This window comes from Leiobunum rupestre, chromosome 3 (assembly GCF_980474605.1).
Source record: "Leiobunum rupestre chromosome 3, qqLeiRupe1.1.hap1, whole genome shotgun sequence".
In the NCBI taxonomy this organism is placed as follows: Eukaryota; Metazoa; Arthropoda; class Arachnida; order Opiliones; family Sclerosomatidae; genus Leiobunum; species Leiobunum rupestre.
Window position 1 is genome coordinate 47,292,993 of NC_143386.1, and position 20,978 is coordinate 47,313,970.

Sequence of the window (20,978 nt, forward strand, 5' to 3'; positions counted from 1 at the left end):
CTAAAGACTACGGCCTGCGGAAAGGTCAAGCAATTAGTACTAAAATGGTCACGTGCCTTCCTCGTTGTCTGCTAGGTGTCAATTCCATATTTTATGTTAGGCTTAGACGCCCCGAAATTTATCTAGAACTTTATATACATTTCTTATATCTATGTGTAGAACCATATGTAACATAATTACTCATAAATATGCCTCTGTATAATATTTCCATTGAAAAAATTCAATGAGACCTTGTTTCACGCCGAACCTACATTGAGCGGACCCAAAAATGCAAAAATGCTTATAATCCTTGGGCTATTGAAAAGGTTACCATGGAAATGAAATCATGTGATCGCGAGGCACGAGCTAAACTTGACGTGGGCAAAGCTAGAAACGCGCGAGGAATTCTCACTAACTTCCGTTTCCCATCAGTAAAGTTGATGACGCGTATTTCGTCACGGAGTTGTAAGTGACGTAATTTACGTCATATCCCGTGAACAAGGTTTCATTAACGAAGTATCAGTAGCGGCGCTAAGGCTTTTTCACAGGTGGGCTAATTATTTTGTGGCCCCTAAGAATTTTGTGGCCCTTACAACATTAGTGACCCCTTATAAATTTTCTAGAAAGCGAGAAGAGCAAGGTCGTTTTATTGTTGCGGCTCTCGTCGCGTTTACTGGACCCCTACTGAGTACTGACCTTGTATCCGACTTGGAGGGGACCTGTGCGTGCCCGGGTTATTTCCCTAATTCCCTTCAGCCCTTTTAATTTCTTTCTATTGTCCATTCAAACTTCTCTCAATTTCTGCTCCTTTCCTCCCCAATCTGTTTGTTTATGGTCTACTATCTTCTTGAGTAAACGAATTGATTTTCAAAGATTTGTTTTTCAGAAAAACGTTTCTTGGCAATAAAACAAATTTCTAGAGATAAAGAAAATTAATAAATTCAAATATGTGGCCTCTTAATTATAAATAGGTGGCCCTTTTAATATAAATATGTGACCCCTCTCAGAAATGCAGGGGGGCTAAAGCCCACTTCAGCCCACCCTTAGCGCCGCTACTGTGAAGTATTGCTGTTAGAATTACCCAGACTACCCCGGTTTTTGGTCGGACGTCAGCTTTATCTGCCATCATTCTGGCTTGATGACGTCCGACCAAAAAGAGCATGATGGGAATTTTACAAAGCCGCAGGTGGCGCCCGACTTTTCCACTCCAGAAAACTTCTCTTCTCCAAGTTTATATACATTTCTTATATCTATGGGCTATGCCCGCAATGCTGATATTGTATTTTTTTTCAATTGGAAAAAGAATGGGTGACGTATTATATAAGTCATACTGCCTAGTCCCAATAGACTATAACTTTTTGCATCGCTCTACGCCTAATATTAAATTGCGCGCCGCTCGAGGCGAATGGTGATAGTAGCGCCCTTAAGCGTCCAAGACTAGTGGACATTTTAGGCAAAAAATCGTACGACGGATTTTTGAAAGAGAGGTGAGCGACTTTACACTCTATGCTTTCCCCCCTGCCGAACATTGTTGCCAGAACTTTGCTAACAGCATTCGGCTATATAACGAAAAACTTAGATGAGGATCTTATGGAACCAACTATATAGAAGCTATGAAAGGTTAATATTTGCATTTTATTATAAATTTACTCTGCACAGAGCAATTACCACGCCCAATAAATTATTTACTTATTATTAAAAAAAACGCACTGGAATAGTAAGAAAGGGTTTTTTTAAACTTCAAGTAGTAGATATTTTAAAGGCAACTATGGCTATGCGAGGGGCTAACCACTCTCTGAAAATCTGTACACTGATTACATAAATATGAAAATGAGTACAGCCTTTGGTAGTGCTAAATCTGTACTCAATTATGTAATCATTTTAGTACAGTCAAAGCTACAGGCTTGTACACCGATTACGGAGGAATGTCAGCCGAAGAAAACTTTCGATAATCAGGATTATGAAAAAGTATAGTTAGTAGCTAGAGTAAGGATGGGTAAGTCAAACTTAGTATATATGTATTCTTTTTAAATGAGTTTTTAGGGAAGCTTTCAAGCGTCTGCTTTTACTTCTACACGAGCTTCTACCGTTTACGCAAGTAAGTTATTTTATATTTTAGTTACGTTTTAATTATTATCTTTGATTATAAACTTAATTATAAATTTATACTAAATAATTAATTAAAAAATTAACTTTGAATTAAAATGATTTGTATTAATTATATTTTAATCTCGAACTCGGCCGGGTTGTCGATAGTAAATTAGCAATCGTTCGTGAACCAAGGCTTAAAAGATATAAATTGGTACTAGAACTAGATAAGTAAGTAGTCTGTAAAAATTAGAAACGGCTTTTGATTCTATCTGCAAACCCTATTTTTAAAACATGGTTATTAATCAAGCATATTTCATTAACAGAAATAGATACATCTAGGTTAACAAATTACGGTAGTTTATGCAGCGCATTCTCCAGAGAGGAACATGAAGGAAAAGTGTTTCACCATGGTTTAATATTATAACCTAATTAAGGGATCTTAAAATTCATTTTGCGCGTGGAAATACACCGCCATGTTAGGGTATAAAAGCAGGTAAAAAAACCTGCTATACCTTACAATGTAAAGGTTCTGTCACGTGTAAAAACATAATTTTGAAATCGGTCAATTAGTAGTTTAAACTACGAATTAAGTTATCACATAAATGTGATAACTATTTTATACTTTATTTCGTAAATATTTACAAAGAATAGAGGTAATCCTTTAGGGAAGCCCCTGGAGGAAAGGTGTTTAAAATTGATGCCGCGTTGCCCAGCTGAATCGCGATTGCGATTCGTTGGAGAAGGAACTGAACCGAATGCGGCTCACCGGTGACGTCCTTTCAACGACGGCCAATGGCCTGAGCTAAATCTAAACCTTCTTGACTGAACGATAACTTAATTAGTAGTCTAATGCGATAACTTAATTAGTAGTCTAATTCGATAACTTAATTAGTAGTCTTATGCGATTACTTAATTAGTAGTCTTATGTGATTACTTAATTAGTAGATTAATGCGATTACTTAATTAGTAGTTTAATGCGATTACTTAATTAGTAGTTTAATGCGATTACTTAATTAGTAGTTTAATAAGATAAATTAATTAGTAGTTTAATGTGATAACTTAATTGGTAGTTTAATGCGATAACTTAATTGGTAGTTTAATGCGATAACTTAATTGGTAGTTTAATGCGATAACTTAATTGGTAGTTTAATGCGATAACTTAATTGGTAGTTTAATGCGATAACCTAATTGGTAGTTTAATGCAATAACTTAATTGGTAGTTTAATGCGATAACTTAATTGGTAGTTTAATGCGATAACTTAATTAGCAGTTTCACGTGATAACTTAATTAGCAAATTATGGTAGTTTATACAGCACATTCTCTAGAGAGGAACCTGATGGAAATGTTAGAAACCGAGTTATGATGTTTTTAAACTCCGGTAAAGGTATTGAATTTAAAATAAAAACACTGTTAGGTTAGAGAAAATGCAGCACCCTAACAGTCTTCGGAAGCATGCATTTGTTCTCTCCTCCATCAAGGACTGGGACTCTCTCCCGGAACACCGGCCAAACCGCGTAAACTTCACACGTGAACTTCAGAAATATCTAGGCTAGCTCTAAACTGACCTTCTCTTTTACTCTGACGTGATGGGCATCGCCTTTTGTCGGAATTAAAATACTTTAGAGCTTTAGGCGTGCGATAACTTATACGATAACTTAATTAGTAGTTTTATACGATAATTTAATTAGTAGTTTTGTACGATAATTTAATTAGTAGTTTTGTACGATAATTTAATTAGTAGTTTTGTACGATAATTTAATTAGTAGTTTTATACGATAATTTAATTAGTAGTTTTATGCGATAATTTAATTAGTAGTTTTATACGATAATTTAATTAGTAGTTTTATACGATAATTTAATTAGTAGTTTTATACGATAATTTAATTAGTAGTTTTATACGATAATTTAATTAGTAGTTTTATGCGATAATTTAATTAGTAGTTTTATGCGATAATTTAATTAGTAGTTTTATGCGATAATTTAATTAGTAGTTTTATGCGATAATTTAATTAGTAGTTTTATGCGATAATTTAATTAGTAGTTTTATACGATAATTTAATTAGTAGTTTTATGCGATAATTTAATTAGTAGTTTTATGCGATAATTTAATTAGTAGTTTTATGCGATAATTTAATTAGTAGTTTTATGCGATAATTTAATTAGTAGTTTTATGCGATAATTTAATTAGTAGTTTTATGCGATAATTTAATTAGTAGTTTTATGCGATAATTTAATTAGTAGTTTTATGCGATAATTTAATTAGTAGTTTTATGCGATAATTTAATTAGTAGTTTTATGCGATAATTTAATTAGTAGTTTTATGCGATAATTTAATTAGTAGTTTTATGCGATAATTTAATTAGTAGTTTTATACGATAATTTAATTAGTAGTTTTATATGATAATTAGTTTCATATGGCAACTTGATTAGTTTCCTATGATAACTTGATTAGTTTCCTATGATAACTTGATTAGTTTCCTATGATAACTTGATTAGTTTCCTATGATAACTTGATTAGTTTCCTATGATAACTTGATTAGTTTCCTATGATAACTTGATTAGTTTCCTATGATAACTTGATTAGTTTCCTATGATAACTTGATTAGTTTCCTATGATAACTTGATTAGTTTCCTATGATAACTTGATTAGTTTCCTATGATAACTTGATTAGTTTCCTATGATAACTTGATTAGTTTCCTATGATAACTTGATTAGTTTCCTATGATAACTTGATTAGTTTCCTATGATAACTTGATTAGTTTCCTATGATAACTTGATTAGTTTCCTATGATAACTTGATTAGTTTCCTATGATAACTTAGTTATTAATTTAACCATCTTGAGGTATGGAAAAATATTTGTAATCGACTATTACACAATAAAATATTTCAAATTCAGTGTAGTTTCAGAATGGTGTATGTTGGTCAAACAAAAAGAAATTTGAGATTCAGAGTAAAGGAACATAAGGTTGATGTTGGTCTGAAGAGAAACCATAAAACAATTTTTTACTTTCACGTTAAAGAATGTAAAGATAGCTATGACTTTGACGACGTAGAAGTTCTAGCAGAAATTACAACTTCTGCTAAGTTAAATATACGAAAGTCGTTGGAAACCGAGAAACTTAAGAAAAATAATTTTGCGATTAATAGGGGAGAAGGCCCAAGTTCTTTCTTTGTTAAAAATTATATAGATTGTCTATGTTAAAAAGCTTGTATCCCGTGTTGGTGGCAGCTCATTTGTAAAAACATCATTTGAACACCTGAAGATGACGCAAGCGCGTGTTGAAACATGTTGTGTGTGACATATTAAATATTTTAATGTGTAATAGTCTATTTAAAATATTTTCACCGTTATTATACCCAAGCAAAATGGTTTCTAGAATAACATTATATTAAGACAAACTGATTGAGCAGAAATCTGTGTAAGTGGAGAAAATCTTTTTTTTTTAAATTCCACTTGCAGTATTTTTAAAAAAAATCCCTAATTTCTTCAAAATATATGAATTTATTCTTGATTAACAAGTGTACAATTACTTTTGACTTCAAGTATTCATATTCTTTTGTTTTAATTACAGAGATGTCAAAACGATGGAAAATTTATCCTTCAAAAGCTATGGCCTCGCAAAGTGAGGATGTTTCTGAACACACTCATAGATCTTTGATGCCAAGGAAAAAGCAGTGTGTAAAAAGAACTGGATTAAATAAAAAAACCAAAGTGCCATCAGATCAGAGCCAATCATCTTTTTCACAAAAGTAATGTGCAAAACCATATGCTAAATTAGGTAGAATTATTCACTTAGTGTTTGTATGGAGATCTCTGACTTTTATCGTCGACCCCGACAATCAGAAATTAAATCTAGGTTGACCATTTTTCGGGGTTAAGGTTTTTGTTTGAGGACGGTTGGTCCCTACTAAAAATGAAAGATCCTTCCCTCCATTTTTTCGTGAGTGATAATTGAATGCCTAAGAAATTGGGAAGAATACATTTTTTAAACTCAAACAGAAGAAGCTGGCAATTTTTAATTAGAGGGGAAAAAATCCTAATTTTCTATGTATTTAATAAAAGCACTATATGGCAACAGTGTTTCAATTTATAAATTAATTTTTCTTTAGTTTCACGCAGTAATGGTATCTAACTATCTGGATTGTAAATTAAAAAATTAGCTATGGTTGCTTTTAGAAGGGCTGAAAGCTTAACAGGAAATTTTAAGGTGATTCTAAAAACAAAACGGTAACCAAATTCCCCTAAAAATTTAAAAATCAAATTACTGTGAAACCTGGTCTATAACTATTTCACAAAACGAATTGCATGCATCCTTCTGTCTTATACAGTTTTCTAATAAAGTTATCCGTATGAAATTGGAAAAATGTCAATTTTAAGCGGTACACCCATGTTTGAGATAATAATTAATCAAAAATCAGTGAGGCACATATTTTATTTCACGTTTCAGAAAACAAAATGACTCTACCTTAATTTGAACACCTATAAATTGGATTATAAAATGACAAAATATACCATTTTTGCAGGGTTTCGCCTTAACGTATTTGTGTGCTGCTTTATTTTTGTGATGTTTGGGTTCTCAAAACTTTTTTTTTAAGTGACATATTTATTTGACGGGTCTGAATGGATTCACTTTTTGAAATAATTTATCCTACTCACTATTCTTAAGCGGTAATAGTTAGTGTAGGGAGCTGTTGGCTCGCGTGGCATGAAGGGCTTGCCACCACTATCCTACGCATTGCAACCTGGCCACCAGAATTAATGGCTTTAAAAGTCGCTTGATGACTTAGGCCTAAGGTGGTGCCTTAGGTATTAGCTTAGCTGATAGCTGAGAAGTAAGAAGTGTAACACAGTATGTACCAAATCTATTTGGGAGATACAGTGTTACACTTCTTACAGTACTAGCTGCCTTTCTGCCAGTCATTTTTAATTAGTTTGAAATTAAAAAAAACATTTATGAAAAAGTGCATGCGTTTCATGTAAGGGGGAGGCAGAAGAATTGTTTAGGCACAAATTTCTTGGAATTTTTGTTAATTTAGTTTAAGTAGCTCCCACGAAAGAATTGTTTGCGGTTTCCCCTATGTTGAGGCTGTGTTATTTAAAATAATAACTTTTGCACATTATTATAGGCTACACTCAAATATTGAACATGGAATGGATATGGATGAGAGAGTTGATGCATTGAATCAAGAAATTATTCAACCATGTTCTGATAACAGTGAAGTATTATATGTAAGAAAATTCAAATTTACTTTTATCAATTTCTTAGGCCAACTCCAACCACATTCCTACACAGTGGCGTAGACAAGGGAGGTTTGAACACCAACCCTGTGCCTACCTTTGACTGTACTAAATTTTCACCCCTTCTTGACCCCCCTCTTAACATTCACATACATCAACCCCCTCCCCTTGACCGGTTGCTGGCTATGCCACTGTTATTATTATTTCTGAAAATAATTACTGTTTAATGAAAAAAACACTTAAAAGATAATGTAATAAAATAACCAATAGCATCCATGTTCTTTATGAAGCGCATTATTATTATTATTATTATTATTATTATTAATTATATAGAAATTATTTGGATGATGGTTTAGCAAATTTAAGGGTTTTATCTAGTATTATTGGTGAGCAACTTATAGGAAGAAAACCCTTTGAAGATCCTATGCTGCTGAAACAGGCATTACTTATAGCTTACTATAAAATAATTGGTACACTTTTGGTGAATGCTGGATTCGTCTAAAGAAAAATCAAGATAGAAACAATTAACTAATAAACATTATGGCAAACAAGAAAAAAATGCACCTTGTGCACTACTGTGCCCCCCCCCCCTTCCTATGTGACATTATAATTATCCTGTATTGCTGTGAAAGGGCCTCTGACCTGTTGCAATGCAGGTTATGAAGTAGCTTATTATTTTTATTATTATTAGGTGGGGTAGCAGAGTGGTTAGCACTCTTGCCTCGCAATAGTAGGAGCCCGGGTTCGATGCTAGTTTGTGACACTAGGTGAAAACATGGGAACCACTCCTTGTGCGTTGAAGGGGTTTTACCCCAAGTACTATGGTTTCCCCTTCCCATAAAAACTTGCTGAAGTTAACAGTAATAATTTAGCAATTGTAGGGAGCTGTCGGCTAGCTTGCGTGGCAGGAAGGGCATGTCACAACCCTCCTACACATTGTAACCCAGCCACTGGTAAATAAGGCATTAAAAGTCACAAGCTCACTTGGGCCTGTGGTGGTACCTAGGGTATTAGCCTAGCTAATTATTCTTATTATACATGTCACTAAATTGTTAGAGTAATCAATGACTTACCATTAAATGACCCAAGAAGTGCTCTTATAACTTGGTACTAGAGTAGTTGGCCCCTAAGCGCCCCCCCCCACCCCCAATTCCCTGGGTAGATTTCCTACTGTATCCACTGCATTCAGTTTCTTTTATTCCACCTACTAGATTATAAAATAGTTTAAGAGCAGAGCTGGTCATCTATATCTCCTTCCCCACTATTGTTGAACGTAGAGCTATTATTCAGTCACTGATTGAAAACATGTTAACATGGAAGTTGCACTTACCATTGCTGCCATGATCAAAGAGAGTTAAAAAAAATCTTTCATCCCACGCATACATAATTTTAATAACGAATTAATATAATCTTATTTGGTTTTAGGTTGATGATGTAACAGCCTACAAATTGGAAATTTCGCAAAACAATGCAATGATGCCATGTTCAAATGAACATAATTGGTTTATTTTGTTAGATTTTGATAAAAAACTAAGAACTTTAAAAGTACGTTTAAAAATGTTTCTTCATTTTTAATCAATTAACATGCCGCACTTTTATTTATTATGTAAAGAAGTTGTACACTTATAAGATGTTCCAATAAATCTATTTTTATTCTTAAAAGTTACGTTTCTTTCTAATAAATATGCTTATCTTGCTTTTTATTTTGAAAATTAAAGAGGAAAATCATTTTCAAATTTTCATGTTAATTAAAAACTTTATATATTAGGAAACTCCAGTTTTCATACAAGTAGTTCCAAAAAGGTTTACAGATGGTTGCATGTTAGTACTGCAGTGTTCGTGTATGAACAAAGAAGATCAGCTGATTTTTGGCACTTCTTCAGAGCCAAACTGTTCATTTTCAGGTAACAATTAAGTTCCTCATACATGTTTTAGCACAAGATTAACATTTATTTTTGTTTGATAAGATTTGAAACTGCTCATTTTCACAGGGTGGGAGCTATTCTTCACATAATAAGCATTTAATTTGATGATTTATCCATGGGCGCTTGCAGGGGAAGGTTAATCAGGCAATTGTTCTCCTTTCATGAACCCCTTTTCATCAAAGTTGGTTTTGGTATTATTTTAATCCTAAGAAATACTTCATACTGCGGGATAAATTTATATCCCACTGTCATATTATGACTGAAATACTGCTTAAGCCTGGTGTGATGAACACTTTTCTTTTTCTGGGTAAATAAACTTGAAACTTGAAACATGCTAGTTGGACTGTTGAACGTTTTTCGAGGGTACATAGTGAACCAATTACCTGAAATATAATTTATATAATTTACTAAAGTTTTAACGATTTTTGGTTAATTGATTGATAGTTTGTGTGATTGTTGGCAAACCTACAAATTATGATTGCCCCTTTGTAAAAATGTATTTATCATTTTTAAATTTATAATTTGAACCAAGAACTTAAACCTAAATCTACACCTCTGAAACTCAATATCTCAAGTAGTTTCAAACTTGAAGTGCTCTTGATGTAATTTAATTTCCTAAAATTATATCTAATTGCCGATCTATTTTGATATTCATAAAAAGCACATTGAAATAAAAATGTTCTAAAAAATAACAAGACTAACCGCAAATTTACAAAAATACTAGGACCTAAGATTATAATTAATATCACTATATTAATGAGCACTCTTAAATGTACGCCTTACATTTTTAGAATTTGTAAATCAAGTGTGCTATTGTATACATGCTTCAGCTGCGGAACAATTCGTATTGATGTTTTTGAAAACAGAAGGCTTGGACCCTAGTGATTTTTTATCATTGTCTGATACAAATATTGGTAAGTGAACATACATAAGATCTACATGCATGTAACCTATTATGTTTTCTCAGTTGCTATAAAGATAGTGACTGGAACTGTTTAATCTACATTATACAAAAACTAGTTCTTCAATATGTGACTTGTTAACTTATGTTATTGAAGGAATTAAATTTCACCTGAATATTCGTCAAAAGTAAATGTAATAGCAGGGTGCAGACTTCCTATATTTCCAATGTTGTCCTATAAATTCTTTTAGTTGACACCACCAACTACATAACATTACATTTCTACTACTTTACTCAATTGGCTGATGCGAAATTATGTGACAAAAAAATTTCATATTTAAATAACCATGGTTATTTAAATATGAAATTTTTTTGTCACATAATTTCGCATCAGCCAATAGAGTAAAGTAGTAGAACATACCATTGTTTTTACTTCTATATTTTCCTATAATTTCCATCTATTTTTCATATATTTTTCAAAGCATTCCCCTGATCACCCTGTAATAGATTTCAATAATAGATTTTGGTATGATTAATATTGACAGTTATATAGAGCAGAATTGTTTTTGGAACTGAAACACCTTGTAGGTTTTATTGAACTACTTTTCACCCCAATTATTTTAAATTAAGTTTTCAAAAATCGAAATAACCCCTCTTAGGCAACATTTATTCATTGTAGCTAGTTTTGTACCTTAAACAAGTGTTGGCTTCTTGTTTCGAGGCTATAGTACCATAAGATGTCACTAGCATCAAAATTGAAACATGTTGAGTAACCAACATTTCCCCCTAATTTAAAGGCGTTGCTAAAAATACTTGTATTGGCTTTTCGGTATCACATGCTCATCGAACCTTGCTTTATAGGTCAACTGCCAAATAAATGCCCAAACTAAAACATATAAAACCAAAGTAGGAGAATTATAAAGCATAACACTTTATAAATTAGAAACAGTAAATTTTGTAAAGTTATATATCTCTGGTTAATGATTCCAACTTGTTGACAATAAAACTGGCTGTCACAGCCTGGAAATTACCACTTACCCTTTCTGTTATTTTAAAATTGACTGAGATTTGTGATGTGGTTCAACCCCTTTTTTAATAATAATAATAATAATAAAATAAGCTTTTATTGGATAAATCCTACCAAGTTAAAAAAAACTTTTTTACAGAGGGATCCATTACATTAAAATTAAATTAAATCTAAGAGTTATACCAAAAATGATAAAATTGTCCAATTACGTAGTCTTTAGCATTCTGACGAAAACTCCCTAATGATTGACTATTTTTTAAATCTCTGGGCAGTTCATTCCAATATTTTACCCCAGAGACACTCAGATTTTGCTTACTGAATTTATTGACCTTAGGGGCCAGAGATAAGTTAGTCAGTTTCTCACGAGTACTGTACTTATGATGTACATTTTTTTCAAATAAGTCCAGAATATATTCTGGTACTTTTGATATAACAGTAATGTACCAGGGCTATAGACTATGGATCTATACTTATGATTGAATATGGATAAATTGATGCAGATACCCATAGTGATCTTTCATAATACTCATTAGCATAAGTAACACAATAACCATATGTATGACACTGAAGAATGTTGGTTAATTATAGTCTGTCATAGGGTGGTTGCAGATTCTAAACCAGAAATTTGATTTTTATGGCATTATATACGAGCAAAAACGCGTTTAGGTCTCAAATTTGAACAAAACTACCTTCAGAAACAAAAATTGTGTTTAAAATGTGTTGAGATTCAACTCACAGGAAGATCTGGATTTACTGATTTAAATGGTCATTGCCGAGACAGACTATCATTAAATAGTTAAGCTTTGGGAGAAAAGGATGTGTCATACTTATTATTATTATGTTACTTTTGCCATTAGACAAGCATGTGAAATTCTTCCATAAGAAAGTTGTATTTTATCAACGAAATATGGTCAACAGAGATTTTTACAGCTGGTTTCGTATCTATTTGGATGTCTATCTGTATATATTTAACTATGTACATATTGCATGATTTCTTTCTTTTAACTACTCGACAGGGTTGCTCAAACTAAAGATTTATTTTTCATTAGGTGACCATGATTTAAGTGAAGCAGCTATTGAGGTAATTTCAAATTTAATTATTGGTTTAGTTAAATTTTGCTTGTTTTAGATATCTGGCATAAATTTAGTTAATTGTACGAAATATTTAGAAAGCAACAAATCAAATGTTTAAGTTTCTGTGTTTTCTTGTAGATAAGATGTGTAGTTAACAAAGTCAACCTTTTTGCTTGGGTTACCTTTAGACAGCTGCATGGAAACGTTTTTTTTTACCGTTTACGTGAATGAATGGGAAAAGGGTTGATATTTATTTTTCGGTAATGGAAAGGATGAAAAACCAAACTTAAATGGGAATGGAAGTTTTCGCCTCAGGAATGGATGGGAATGGATTTTTCCCCATTTTATATACATAATGCACTACGTGATTGTCCAACCGAGATATAATTATTTTATGAATTTTGTTATTGAGTGTATTCTTGGTGTTATTGTAATGTTCGAAATTATTTGCTTTGGGAGTTTTGGGAATGGAATGGTAATCGGAAGGAATTTTAATATGGGAATGGAATGGAAATAGGCATGAATGATAATATGGGAATGGAATGGAAATAGGCAGGAATGATAATATGGGAATGAAATGGAAATAGGCAGGAATGATAATATGGGAATGGAATGGAAATAGGCAGGAATGATAATATGGGAATGGATTTAAATGGAAAGTCACAGGAATGGAAAGGTATTATAACTTGTGTTACCATGGGGTGCTGCAACAACAAAATCAGCCTGAGGATGACATTAGACACTGAGTGGCTACGCACGTAGTGGTTCTAGAATTCATCTGTTTTTACTGTAAAATAGTGGTATTAATTAATTAATTTTTTAAAATTAGTGGTTTTCAATATGATTAATTACATTACCAAATTGCTAAACCTCATGGTTTTGTCATTTGACTTAACGAGGTGGATGTATCACATTTTTATTCTATTGAATAAACATTTATTTCGTGTAATTATGAGTAAATTATCTTTTTAGGATACATTCCCAAGAGTATTTCAAATACCTTTTTGCCATGGAATTTGTATAGAGATGGAAAAGAACAGTTTTTCTGCCATAAAAATAAAAGACCATCAACTACTATGCTTGACATGCAGCTTTGCAAAAAACTCATGCCATCATGTGAATTGCTTAAAAAAACTCATTGAAGATGAAAATGAAGTTTGCATTGACTTTTTTGAAAACGAAATGGACAGCCAAGAAATTCGTACAAATGAAACTTATAGACGAAAGGCAGTTTCTTTTAGGTCAATATCATACAAACCAACAGTTGGTGACCAAGAAATATTTAGAAAAGGCATTTCCTTTTATGAAGCCATAGAAAAAGATGATATAGTCATTTTCCCACATTCATCCATTTGTAATTGTGGCTTTGAATTTAATGGTATATATAATTCTTTACATATTTACTATTCCTTACGAATATATTTGTATTGTACAACTCATTTTATGAGAAGTCTATAATGTTCCTTTTTGTGGGGATGTATGAAAAATCCAATACCCACCATGTTAAAAGTCTCAAACGATTCCCCATAAACTATTGAATCAGCTCTGAAGATAAGTTTATCAATACTTCAGCAGGTGTCTACATATCCCGTTGCACATTGTAGTCATATAATGTATAAGATCTTCTTCAAAGGAATTGTGTGGGTTCGAATCCTGGACGGCAGGACTGAACATTTTTATTAAAGAAACAAAAATTGTAATTAGAGAGAACTGATAAGATTTTTGAACACATTTTAATGTACATAAATATAATAATTTTTTTATCAAAAAAATAAGTTTTATGTAACTTTAAAAAAATTAAAATGATAAATTTACTGCTGCGTCTGGGCTGGGATTTGAACTTACAACATTCCGTTCCACGATTGAAATCTGTTGTTAATCGATTTGACTAAGCTTTAACAATTTTATCCAAAGGCGATTATTATAGACTTATGATTTTATGGAATCTTTTCAAAAAATTTACACAGAATTAATTATGTAAATAACTCTTATCTCTACAGAATGTTTCGAATTCTTCTATGGAAGAAAAGTAGTGAAACTTTACTTATTGACTGTGGTAAAAAATTGCTATGGTATGTATAAAATAACATTCTTTAAAGGGACTTTCAAGAAAGACCTAGTCAATATGAAAAACGTCATTCAGTTGTAACTTCGGCTTCACAATGAACGGCGACCGAATGACGTATTTTAAATTGACTAGAGAGTCTCTTGAAAGTCCCTTTAAGGGGAATGAAATTGGTTTGAATGCTTTTACTTTTTTTTCTGCAAGACTATTAGTTGACTTGATTAGGCACCGTAAATTGCAATTGCAATAATATCTAGAGGTTGTATTGTGTTTGTATTTGCCAGCTCTTAAAACATTATAGCAAGAATGAATTAACGTTAACTGAGAATATTCAGTCGCAACTATAGCCTCTCCCTTAAATCTCTTTGGAAGATATTATCTGCCTGGGGTGTAGGGCGAAAACCTGTCACAGCTAGCCATTGTATGACACAGCGTGTGTTAGCTGTGGAAAGACAAAGCTGGTTTTAAATTTTGAATGTGATGCAAGTTAACAGGGTACTGTTAACGTTAATTCTTGGACTATAATAATTATATATTTCAAATGAGGACCACTCTGGTGCCGTGCAAGATTCTTCTAGCTCCAAAGCGTAGTTGAAAACAAGTGATAAACCCTCTTTGCTTACTAGTCTTCCTCACCAAATTCAACACCACTTTTGTTGCCCTCTAAAATAATTTGAATTTTCTCTTGAATACATGTTTTTTTTTAGTTCCATCTTTTACTTGTTCTAAATGCAACTTTAATCACATATTTGACGGTAGTGATTATGCCGTATTAAATATGGGAACATTCCTTATTAGTCACCTGGTATTGCGTCATTATTTGGATGAGTTTGAATGTGGAAAGTAAGTTTAAACAGCTTGAACTTGGTGTATACCTCGTTATTAATGAATTTTGGGGGTGCCACTTAACCTAAACCTAATCTTTCTTGTAAAAAGTATTCCGAATATTCCAGTTGGTTATGAAATACTAAAGTAAAATAATCTGTACTTTGACCTAGACTGGCCCTTTACTCCTCACATGCGATATATTGCCGTTTTCTCAAGCTTCATGGACACACAGAAAATATATCGTATCAAAAATATCGATATGCATGGGATGCATTTTTAGATTTAATTGATATAGATTTCACCACCGGTTTTAAATGTGACAAATGTTTAGACCAGCCAAACATTATCCTTTGCGACGGCACATCTGTGTGTTTCCAAAAAAAAATGTTGAGATGGGAAGAGTTTCTATCAACCCAAAATCAAAAAGTGACAAAACCTCAAGAAAGATAAGTTGTTTTTCCTTTCTCTAGAATAGTATAGAAAATGAAAGCCGTCATTGATCTCACAATATGTATGTATGTATGCATATGTATCTATATAGCTAATTTCTTTTTAGGCTGACTTCTTGTATTTTATTAATTCTGTTTCTGCTGGCGTAGTTCCTATAATTTCCTTTTATTTCTACTAATTTCCTAAATTTTTTTGTTCGTACTTCGATTATTCCTTGAGTGTATATGTTAATTATTAAAGTGAGGTTCATATACAAAAGGCACTAACATCATAATGAGCACTCGCCTCGCAGCAAGTGCATGACTTACATAATCTATAGCAAAATTAATGGTATGCTTTTAACTCTTTTACTTTCACATCTTTTTTTTGTTACATAATCTATGTACATTTATGGTTTCTTTCCCCTACAGTGGTGACTGGTTCTTTGTGACTTTGACTTTTATGTAATTTCACTTTTTATAATTTTATACTAGGTTTACAGACCGAGTTATTATAAAATCGTCAAAAACCAGGAAATTGCTGTCGAACTTTTCTTTATCTACCAACTCAAATAAAATATCTCAAGAGGAATACGCTAAACTTCTATCTAGCCTGGAAATCTTTGAAGAGGGAAAAATTGTTAAAGATTTTATTGTAGCAATTGTCAATCCTGAAAATATTTGCTGTCCCCCCATTTACTCAAACCTGCTTCAAACTTTATCTCTAACTTCACCAATTTGTGCCTCAATTCCTTTTTTTGCCCCATTAATTGAAATTTTAAACCAATCAATTTCAGGAGAACCCATTAAAAAAAATATAACCGCTATGTCCTATTTAATGTTAAAATGCCCTCTATTATATAAAATAATAATTGATGTACCAGGTGAAAATTTTCCCGATAATATGAGTAGTATATTGCAGTTAATATTAAAATTTTCCGGTGCCCCCTTTCAAAGTTCTAACCAAATTGTTCAGACTTCGACGGAACCAGCTCGTGAATATGAAGATAGTTTATCTTTTTTCCCATCGTTGCCCAAAGTTAGGGAACGAGGATATTATGAAGCTGATAAACACACCAGACGATCCGAAGGTTGTGAAAAAAAATTCAATAAACATCCAAAGCTTTTGCCAGGGGTTTTCACGCTTTATTGTGGCCATGGTTAGTTAATTAATTTTTGTTTTTTAAAATGATCGGGTTAGAAATATGCATAAGCCTAAGGAAAGGTCTAAGCATTTATTAAGTGTGGAAGCCACACCTTGACTATATAGTCAAGAAGGGCAAAATGTTATTTTGGAGAACCAGAAGTACAGTTAGCAAGACCTGGGGCCTAAGCCCCAGAGCTGTGTACTGGCTGTACACCATGATCATCAGACCTATCCTGTCTTATGCAGCTGTGGTCTGGTGATTTATTCGGATAGCCAGGCCGCTCTTAGAGCTCTGAGCCAGTATAGTATTCTTTCTAAACTGGTTCTTAGCTGCTTAGATCTCCTCTGTGCTCTAGGGTTGCACAATAAAGTTCAACTTTGTTGGGTTCCTGGGCTTAAGGGGCATCTGGGGAACGAAAGGGCCGGGGACTTGTGCGCGGCTTGATCTCCAAGTTTATGTCAGATCGTCAACTCAGACAATGGTCTGAGATTGAAGGTCAAAGGCAGGCCAAAGAGTTTACTCTTGGCCCTTCTAGGGAGAGAGCCAGAGAATTACTCTCGCTCCCTAGGGCTAGTATTAGGATCGTTATTGGCCTACTTACAGGCCACTGCCATCTAAACAGACATTTAACTCTCATTGGGGTCAGTGATGACCCGGTTTGCAGAGCTTGTCTAGCTGAGGAGGAAACTGCCTCACATGTACTCTGTAGCTGCGATTACTATGCAGCCCAGAGGTTTGAGCATTTGGGTATGCATTGGTTGGAGACGTATGACGTCTCTTACATCTCGGCCAGGCAGATTTTAAACTTTGTGTCGGCAATAGGACTTATTTAGGTCACCCAGTTTGGGGATGCACAATGGACCTTAGGTCGAAGTGTTTTGGCTTGCCACCCCACTCAATAATAATAATAATAATAATAAGTGCTAGGTATTATCTACCTCCTAGTGGTGTAGTCATCAACTAGGCATTTCCCAAAAGTATTTCGCACAATGCTTAATGAATGCACATTTGTCCGCTGTGTATAATCCCAGTAATATGCGATGCAAAAAAAATTCAGCACTCACCTGTTTTTAAGCAGAGTAGTCGTGTTATTGAAAATTGAAATGCTTCCAACGTTAAAAGTATACCTTTGCAAACTAGTGATAAATTATTGAATCGGTACATTACATTGATAATAGTTCTCATTCTGAAGGTTGTTATTTTAATATTTGAGACTTAAACCTGTTTTATGGTACTTATCAGTCTCAAACTAACCCGGTAACAGAATACATCTGGAATAGAAAATTTTATTTCATGAAGATGGTGCACCTATCCCAATTAGATCTGCTTAATTTATTGCATAGACAATGCTGGTAACAAGGGGACTGTTGTGCTAGACCTTTGCTTAGGTGGACAATATTATAGTCTTATGATGTATGATATGACTTGTATAACATGCTAATTAGTTTCAATCATTTCTAGGTGTTTGTTATGGATACCAAATAATGGCCTTAGCAGAATCGGTAGATGTACCTTTTACAATATTAACAACTAGATTCCAAAAAGGTACTTTAATTTATTTGTAACTACAATGTTATTTTCTTTTCTGTCTCACTGTAAATTGACTGCATGGCTGTAAAGCATTGCGGCCAGCTTCCATTGTAAAAATGTGAACCACAACTATGTAGTGAAATTTCAGGCAGTAAGGGGCATGTCTCTTTAAGTCTATGTAAATTTAAATTTACTTTAAAAACCATTGATACGTTTTTTTTTACATTAAAATTACTCGGCGTTGTATTGAAAGCACAAAACAATTTTATTATATCTACCAACAACACCTCCAGAAATTTCCAGATTTTCAGTTAGTAATGCATGATCAAGCAAAAAAAAAACAGGATGGAAAATTATTTAATGTTTAGGTTTAGATATTTTATTGCCACTCGGAAACGGTTTGAAAGATTTAAACAAAAATTGCCTTTCCAATCACCAAAAACAATTTTGTTCTCCTGAAAAATTAAATAATACTCTGAAAACTCCTTTTAATTATTTTTTTCAATAGCTAGACCGTAGATCATAGATAAAAAACTATATATATCAATAGAATTAATTAATCCTTATTTTAAAAGTGACTCCACAATTTCAGTGCCCAAAGGCAGCACACGGGATCTGTTAAAAATAAAAATGGATGCACTATGTAAACTTTGCCACTAGGTGTCCCTATATACGTAGTTGTTTTATCTATACCCTGGATACTGTTTGACTCTGGTTGTATTTTTGCACTTTTTTTATTTGGTTATTATTAGCTCCAGATGTGGTGGTGTATGACCATGCGTGCAAGCTGCATGCATTTTCATTGAACAGGAGCCCTATGCAATTCAAAGATACCAGATTTTTAATAGACAGACTGCATTGGAAAAACCATGTTGGTAAGTTTTGACCAAATGTTTTAAAGAAAGTAATAAAATCCACTGCAGCGTCTGCAGCACTGATTTACCTTAAATCTACGCTTGTTGCCTGCTCCTCTCTCTACATACTAATTTTAGTTTTTTTTATAATAACTATATGGTCAAAGCTTTTCTCTCCCTTCTCTCACTCTTTATTGTTAAAACTGAAAGGCTGGACAAATGAATGAGATTATAATTTTGGGAAATAGCGACTAAAAGGTCTAAATTTGGGTTTCATACACTGTAACACCAAAAGTGCTCAACACACTAAAAATGTGTTTTGAACAATGAAGTGTTGTTTCAGTATTAAACTCTATATGATGTCCGCTATATGAAGCTCATATCCTTGTCCCTAGCCGGTTCGATATAGTCTGGTGATACCAACTAAATTTTTATTATTCCTTAGGCTGCTCTGTGGGTTACAATTTATCGGAGTGTACTGAATTTGTATCCCTGAATACTCAAGTGAATGAGCAAGTAAATGCAAGTTTACAAAAAATTAAACATTTTTTGTCATATATGACCCAAGAAAAGTTTATGAAGCACTGTGCCTTGTACCTATGGTTATATAATAGAAAGAAATTATCTGCTAGTGATTAGCAGTGGCATGTTAAATTAATTAAACATAAGTATGACACATTTTTATTATGATTATACCTTAAAACGATCTACCACAGCTAGAGCAACGTACCTTTTGGTTTTTAAAAATTTTAAATCAGTTAATAAGCAGTTATGTTAAAAAAAATTTACACAAATGGGTTTCAAAAGTCAGACCCAGTACTGTGAAACTGCAGAAAGATCCGACAAAAAGTACAATGTTTGTATCTATCACTACGACTCCTTCCACCTGCTACAAAAGGGTAGATCAGTGCACACATAAAAACCCTGTCACTTAATCTCGTTTCTTAATTTAAATATATATAGCAAACAGCTAAACCTTTTTACTCCTAAATACTTCAGTTTTAAGTTTTAAATTCAATGTTTCTATATGAAAAGATAAACTAGAATAAAAAAATATATATTTATCAAACATGCATGAGTGTTTCTTAGTTTTTGACTTTTAAAAACAACTTTGGTTAAGCCACGTTTTGTTCATCTTGTATATCTGCCAACCTACATTTCATTTTGTTCCGTTTCATATGTAAAATATGCACTTCTAAATGATTACAGTATGTTAGATTAGTTCAAGATTCAAAAGTCCTATCCAATTAAAGGGACTTTCAGGGAACCCTCTAGTCAATTTAAAATATGTTATTCAGTAGGAACTCGTTTTGAAGCCAAAGTTATGACTGAATGGCGTATTTGAAATCAACTAGGTCTTTCTTGAAAGTTCCTTAAAGATCTTAATACAGGGCACGTACAACTTACGACAAAATGTTTCCCTGATTTCTCAAGGTTTCTTTTTACCCAAATTTTCTTGATATTTTCAGGTGGACAGCCACAAAGATTTAGTAATTACCCATGAAAATGGTAAAATTTATCAAAATAAATAAATTTCCTTGGCATACGATCTTGGAAATCTAGACCTTAGATTTGAAATAGCAGATGGACTCATCTCACTTTATTGTATTCTTGAAATCGTATTTTTATATATGTCGAGCCATATGAGTATATCTCTTGGTTTTTAGTAACAGAAGTTTTAGTATATATCCAGGGGCACCCATGGGGGGTAGCGGGCGCATCACCCCCACTACTTTTTCCCTTTTAATCTTATTGTCTAAAATGTTTTGCATTTCTAATACAGAAAAAGTAATTCTGAACAAGGGAACCTTTATTGAATTGCTTTCTCGGACCTTTGGGTAAGGCTGACTAGACAGCCGCAATGAAGTCTTTTTGTACCATCTCAA

General features: G+C 33.0%; 3 protein-coding genes across 3 annotated transcripts; all 3 read left to right on the plus strand.

Annotated features, from left to right (window-relative positions):
• Positions 1 to 2,012: 2,012 nt before the first annotated feature.
• On the plus strand, positions 2,013 to 12,357 carry LOC149952401 (uncharacterized). The gene is made up of 8 exons (XM_090169712.1): positions 2,013 to 2,077; positions 5,646 to 5,823; positions 7,201 to 7,303; positions 8,738 to 8,857; positions 9,081 to 9,216; positions 10,029 to 10,151; positions 12,215 to 12,246; positions 12,295 to 12,357. Exons 2-8 carry the CDS (start codon positions 5,648 to 5,650, stop codon positions 12,355 to 12,357), a joined length of 753 nt encoding a protein of 250 aa, XP_090025838.1. The 5' UTR covers positions 2,013 to 2,077; positions 5,646 to 5,647.
• Positions 12,358 to 13,393: 1,036 nt separating this feature from the next.
• On the plus strand, positions 13,394 to 15,679 carry LOC149952402 (uncharacterized). Its single transcript, XM_090168478.1, has 4 exons — positions 13,394 to 13,617; positions 14,240 to 14,311; positions 15,012 to 15,147; positions 15,303 to 15,679. The coding sequence occupies exons 1-4, from the start codon at positions 13,422 to 13,424 to the stop codon at positions 15,580 to 15,582; spliced, it is 684 nt and encodes a 227-aa protein (XP_090024604.1). The 5' UTR covers positions 13,394 to 13,421; the 3' UTR covers positions 15,583 to 15,679.
• A 92-nt stretch (positions 15,680 to 15,771) lies between these two features.
• LOC149952403 (uncharacterized) lies at positions 15,772 to 20,027 on the plus strand. Its single transcript, XM_090170160.1, has 5 exons — positions 15,772 to 16,025; positions 16,095 to 16,720; positions 18,170 to 18,253; positions 18,991 to 19,113; positions 19,538 to 20,027. The coding sequence occupies exons 1-5, from the start codon at positions 15,973 to 15,975 to the stop codon at positions 19,729 to 19,731; spliced, it is 1,080 nt and encodes a 359-aa protein (XP_090026286.1). The 5' UTR covers positions 15,772 to 15,972; the 3' UTR covers positions 19,732 to 20,027.
• The last annotated feature ends 951 nt before the right edge of the window (positions 20,028 to 20,978 follow it).

Excerpts from the sequence above, each read along its gene's own strand:
- LOC149952401 (XM_090169712.1), top strand. The coding sequence starts at position 5,648 with ATGTCAAAACGATGGAAAATTTATCCTTCAAAAGCTATGGCCTCGCAA. Across the intron at positions 7,304-8,737 it reads ATAACAGTGAAGTATTATAT|GTTGATGATGTAACAGCCTA; the intron begins GTAAGAAAATTC and ends ATTTGGTTTTAG. Across the intron at positions 9,217-10,028 it reads GCCAAACTGTTCATTTTCAG|AATTTGTAAATCAAGTGTGC; the intron begins GTAACAATTAAG and ends TTACATTTTTAG.
- LOC149952402 (XM_090168478.1), top strand. The coding sequence starts at position 13,422 with ATGGACAGCCAAGAAATTCGTACAAATGAAACTTATAGACGAAAGGCA. Across the intron at positions 13,618-14,239 it reads TTGTGGCTTTGAATTTAATG|AATGTTTCGAATTCTTCTAT; the intron begins GTATATATAATT and ends TTATCTCTACAG. Across the intron at positions 15,148-15,302 it reads GATGAGTTTGAATGTGGAAA|ACTGGCCCTTTACTCCTCAC; the intron begins GTAAGTTTAAAC and ends ACTTTGACCTAG.
- LOC149952403 (XM_090170160.1), top strand. The coding sequence starts at position 15,973 with ATGGTTTCTTTCCCCTACAGTGGTGACTGGTTCTTTGTGACTTTGACT. Across the intron at positions 16,721-18,169 it reads CACGCTTTATTGTGGCCATG|GTGTTTGTTATGGATACCAA; the intron begins GTTAGTTAATTA and ends AATCATTTCTAG. Across the intron at positions 19,114-19,537 it reads GCATTGGAAAAACCATGTTG|GCTGCTCTGTGGGTTACAAT; the intron begins GTAAGTTTTGAC and ends ATTATTCCTTAG.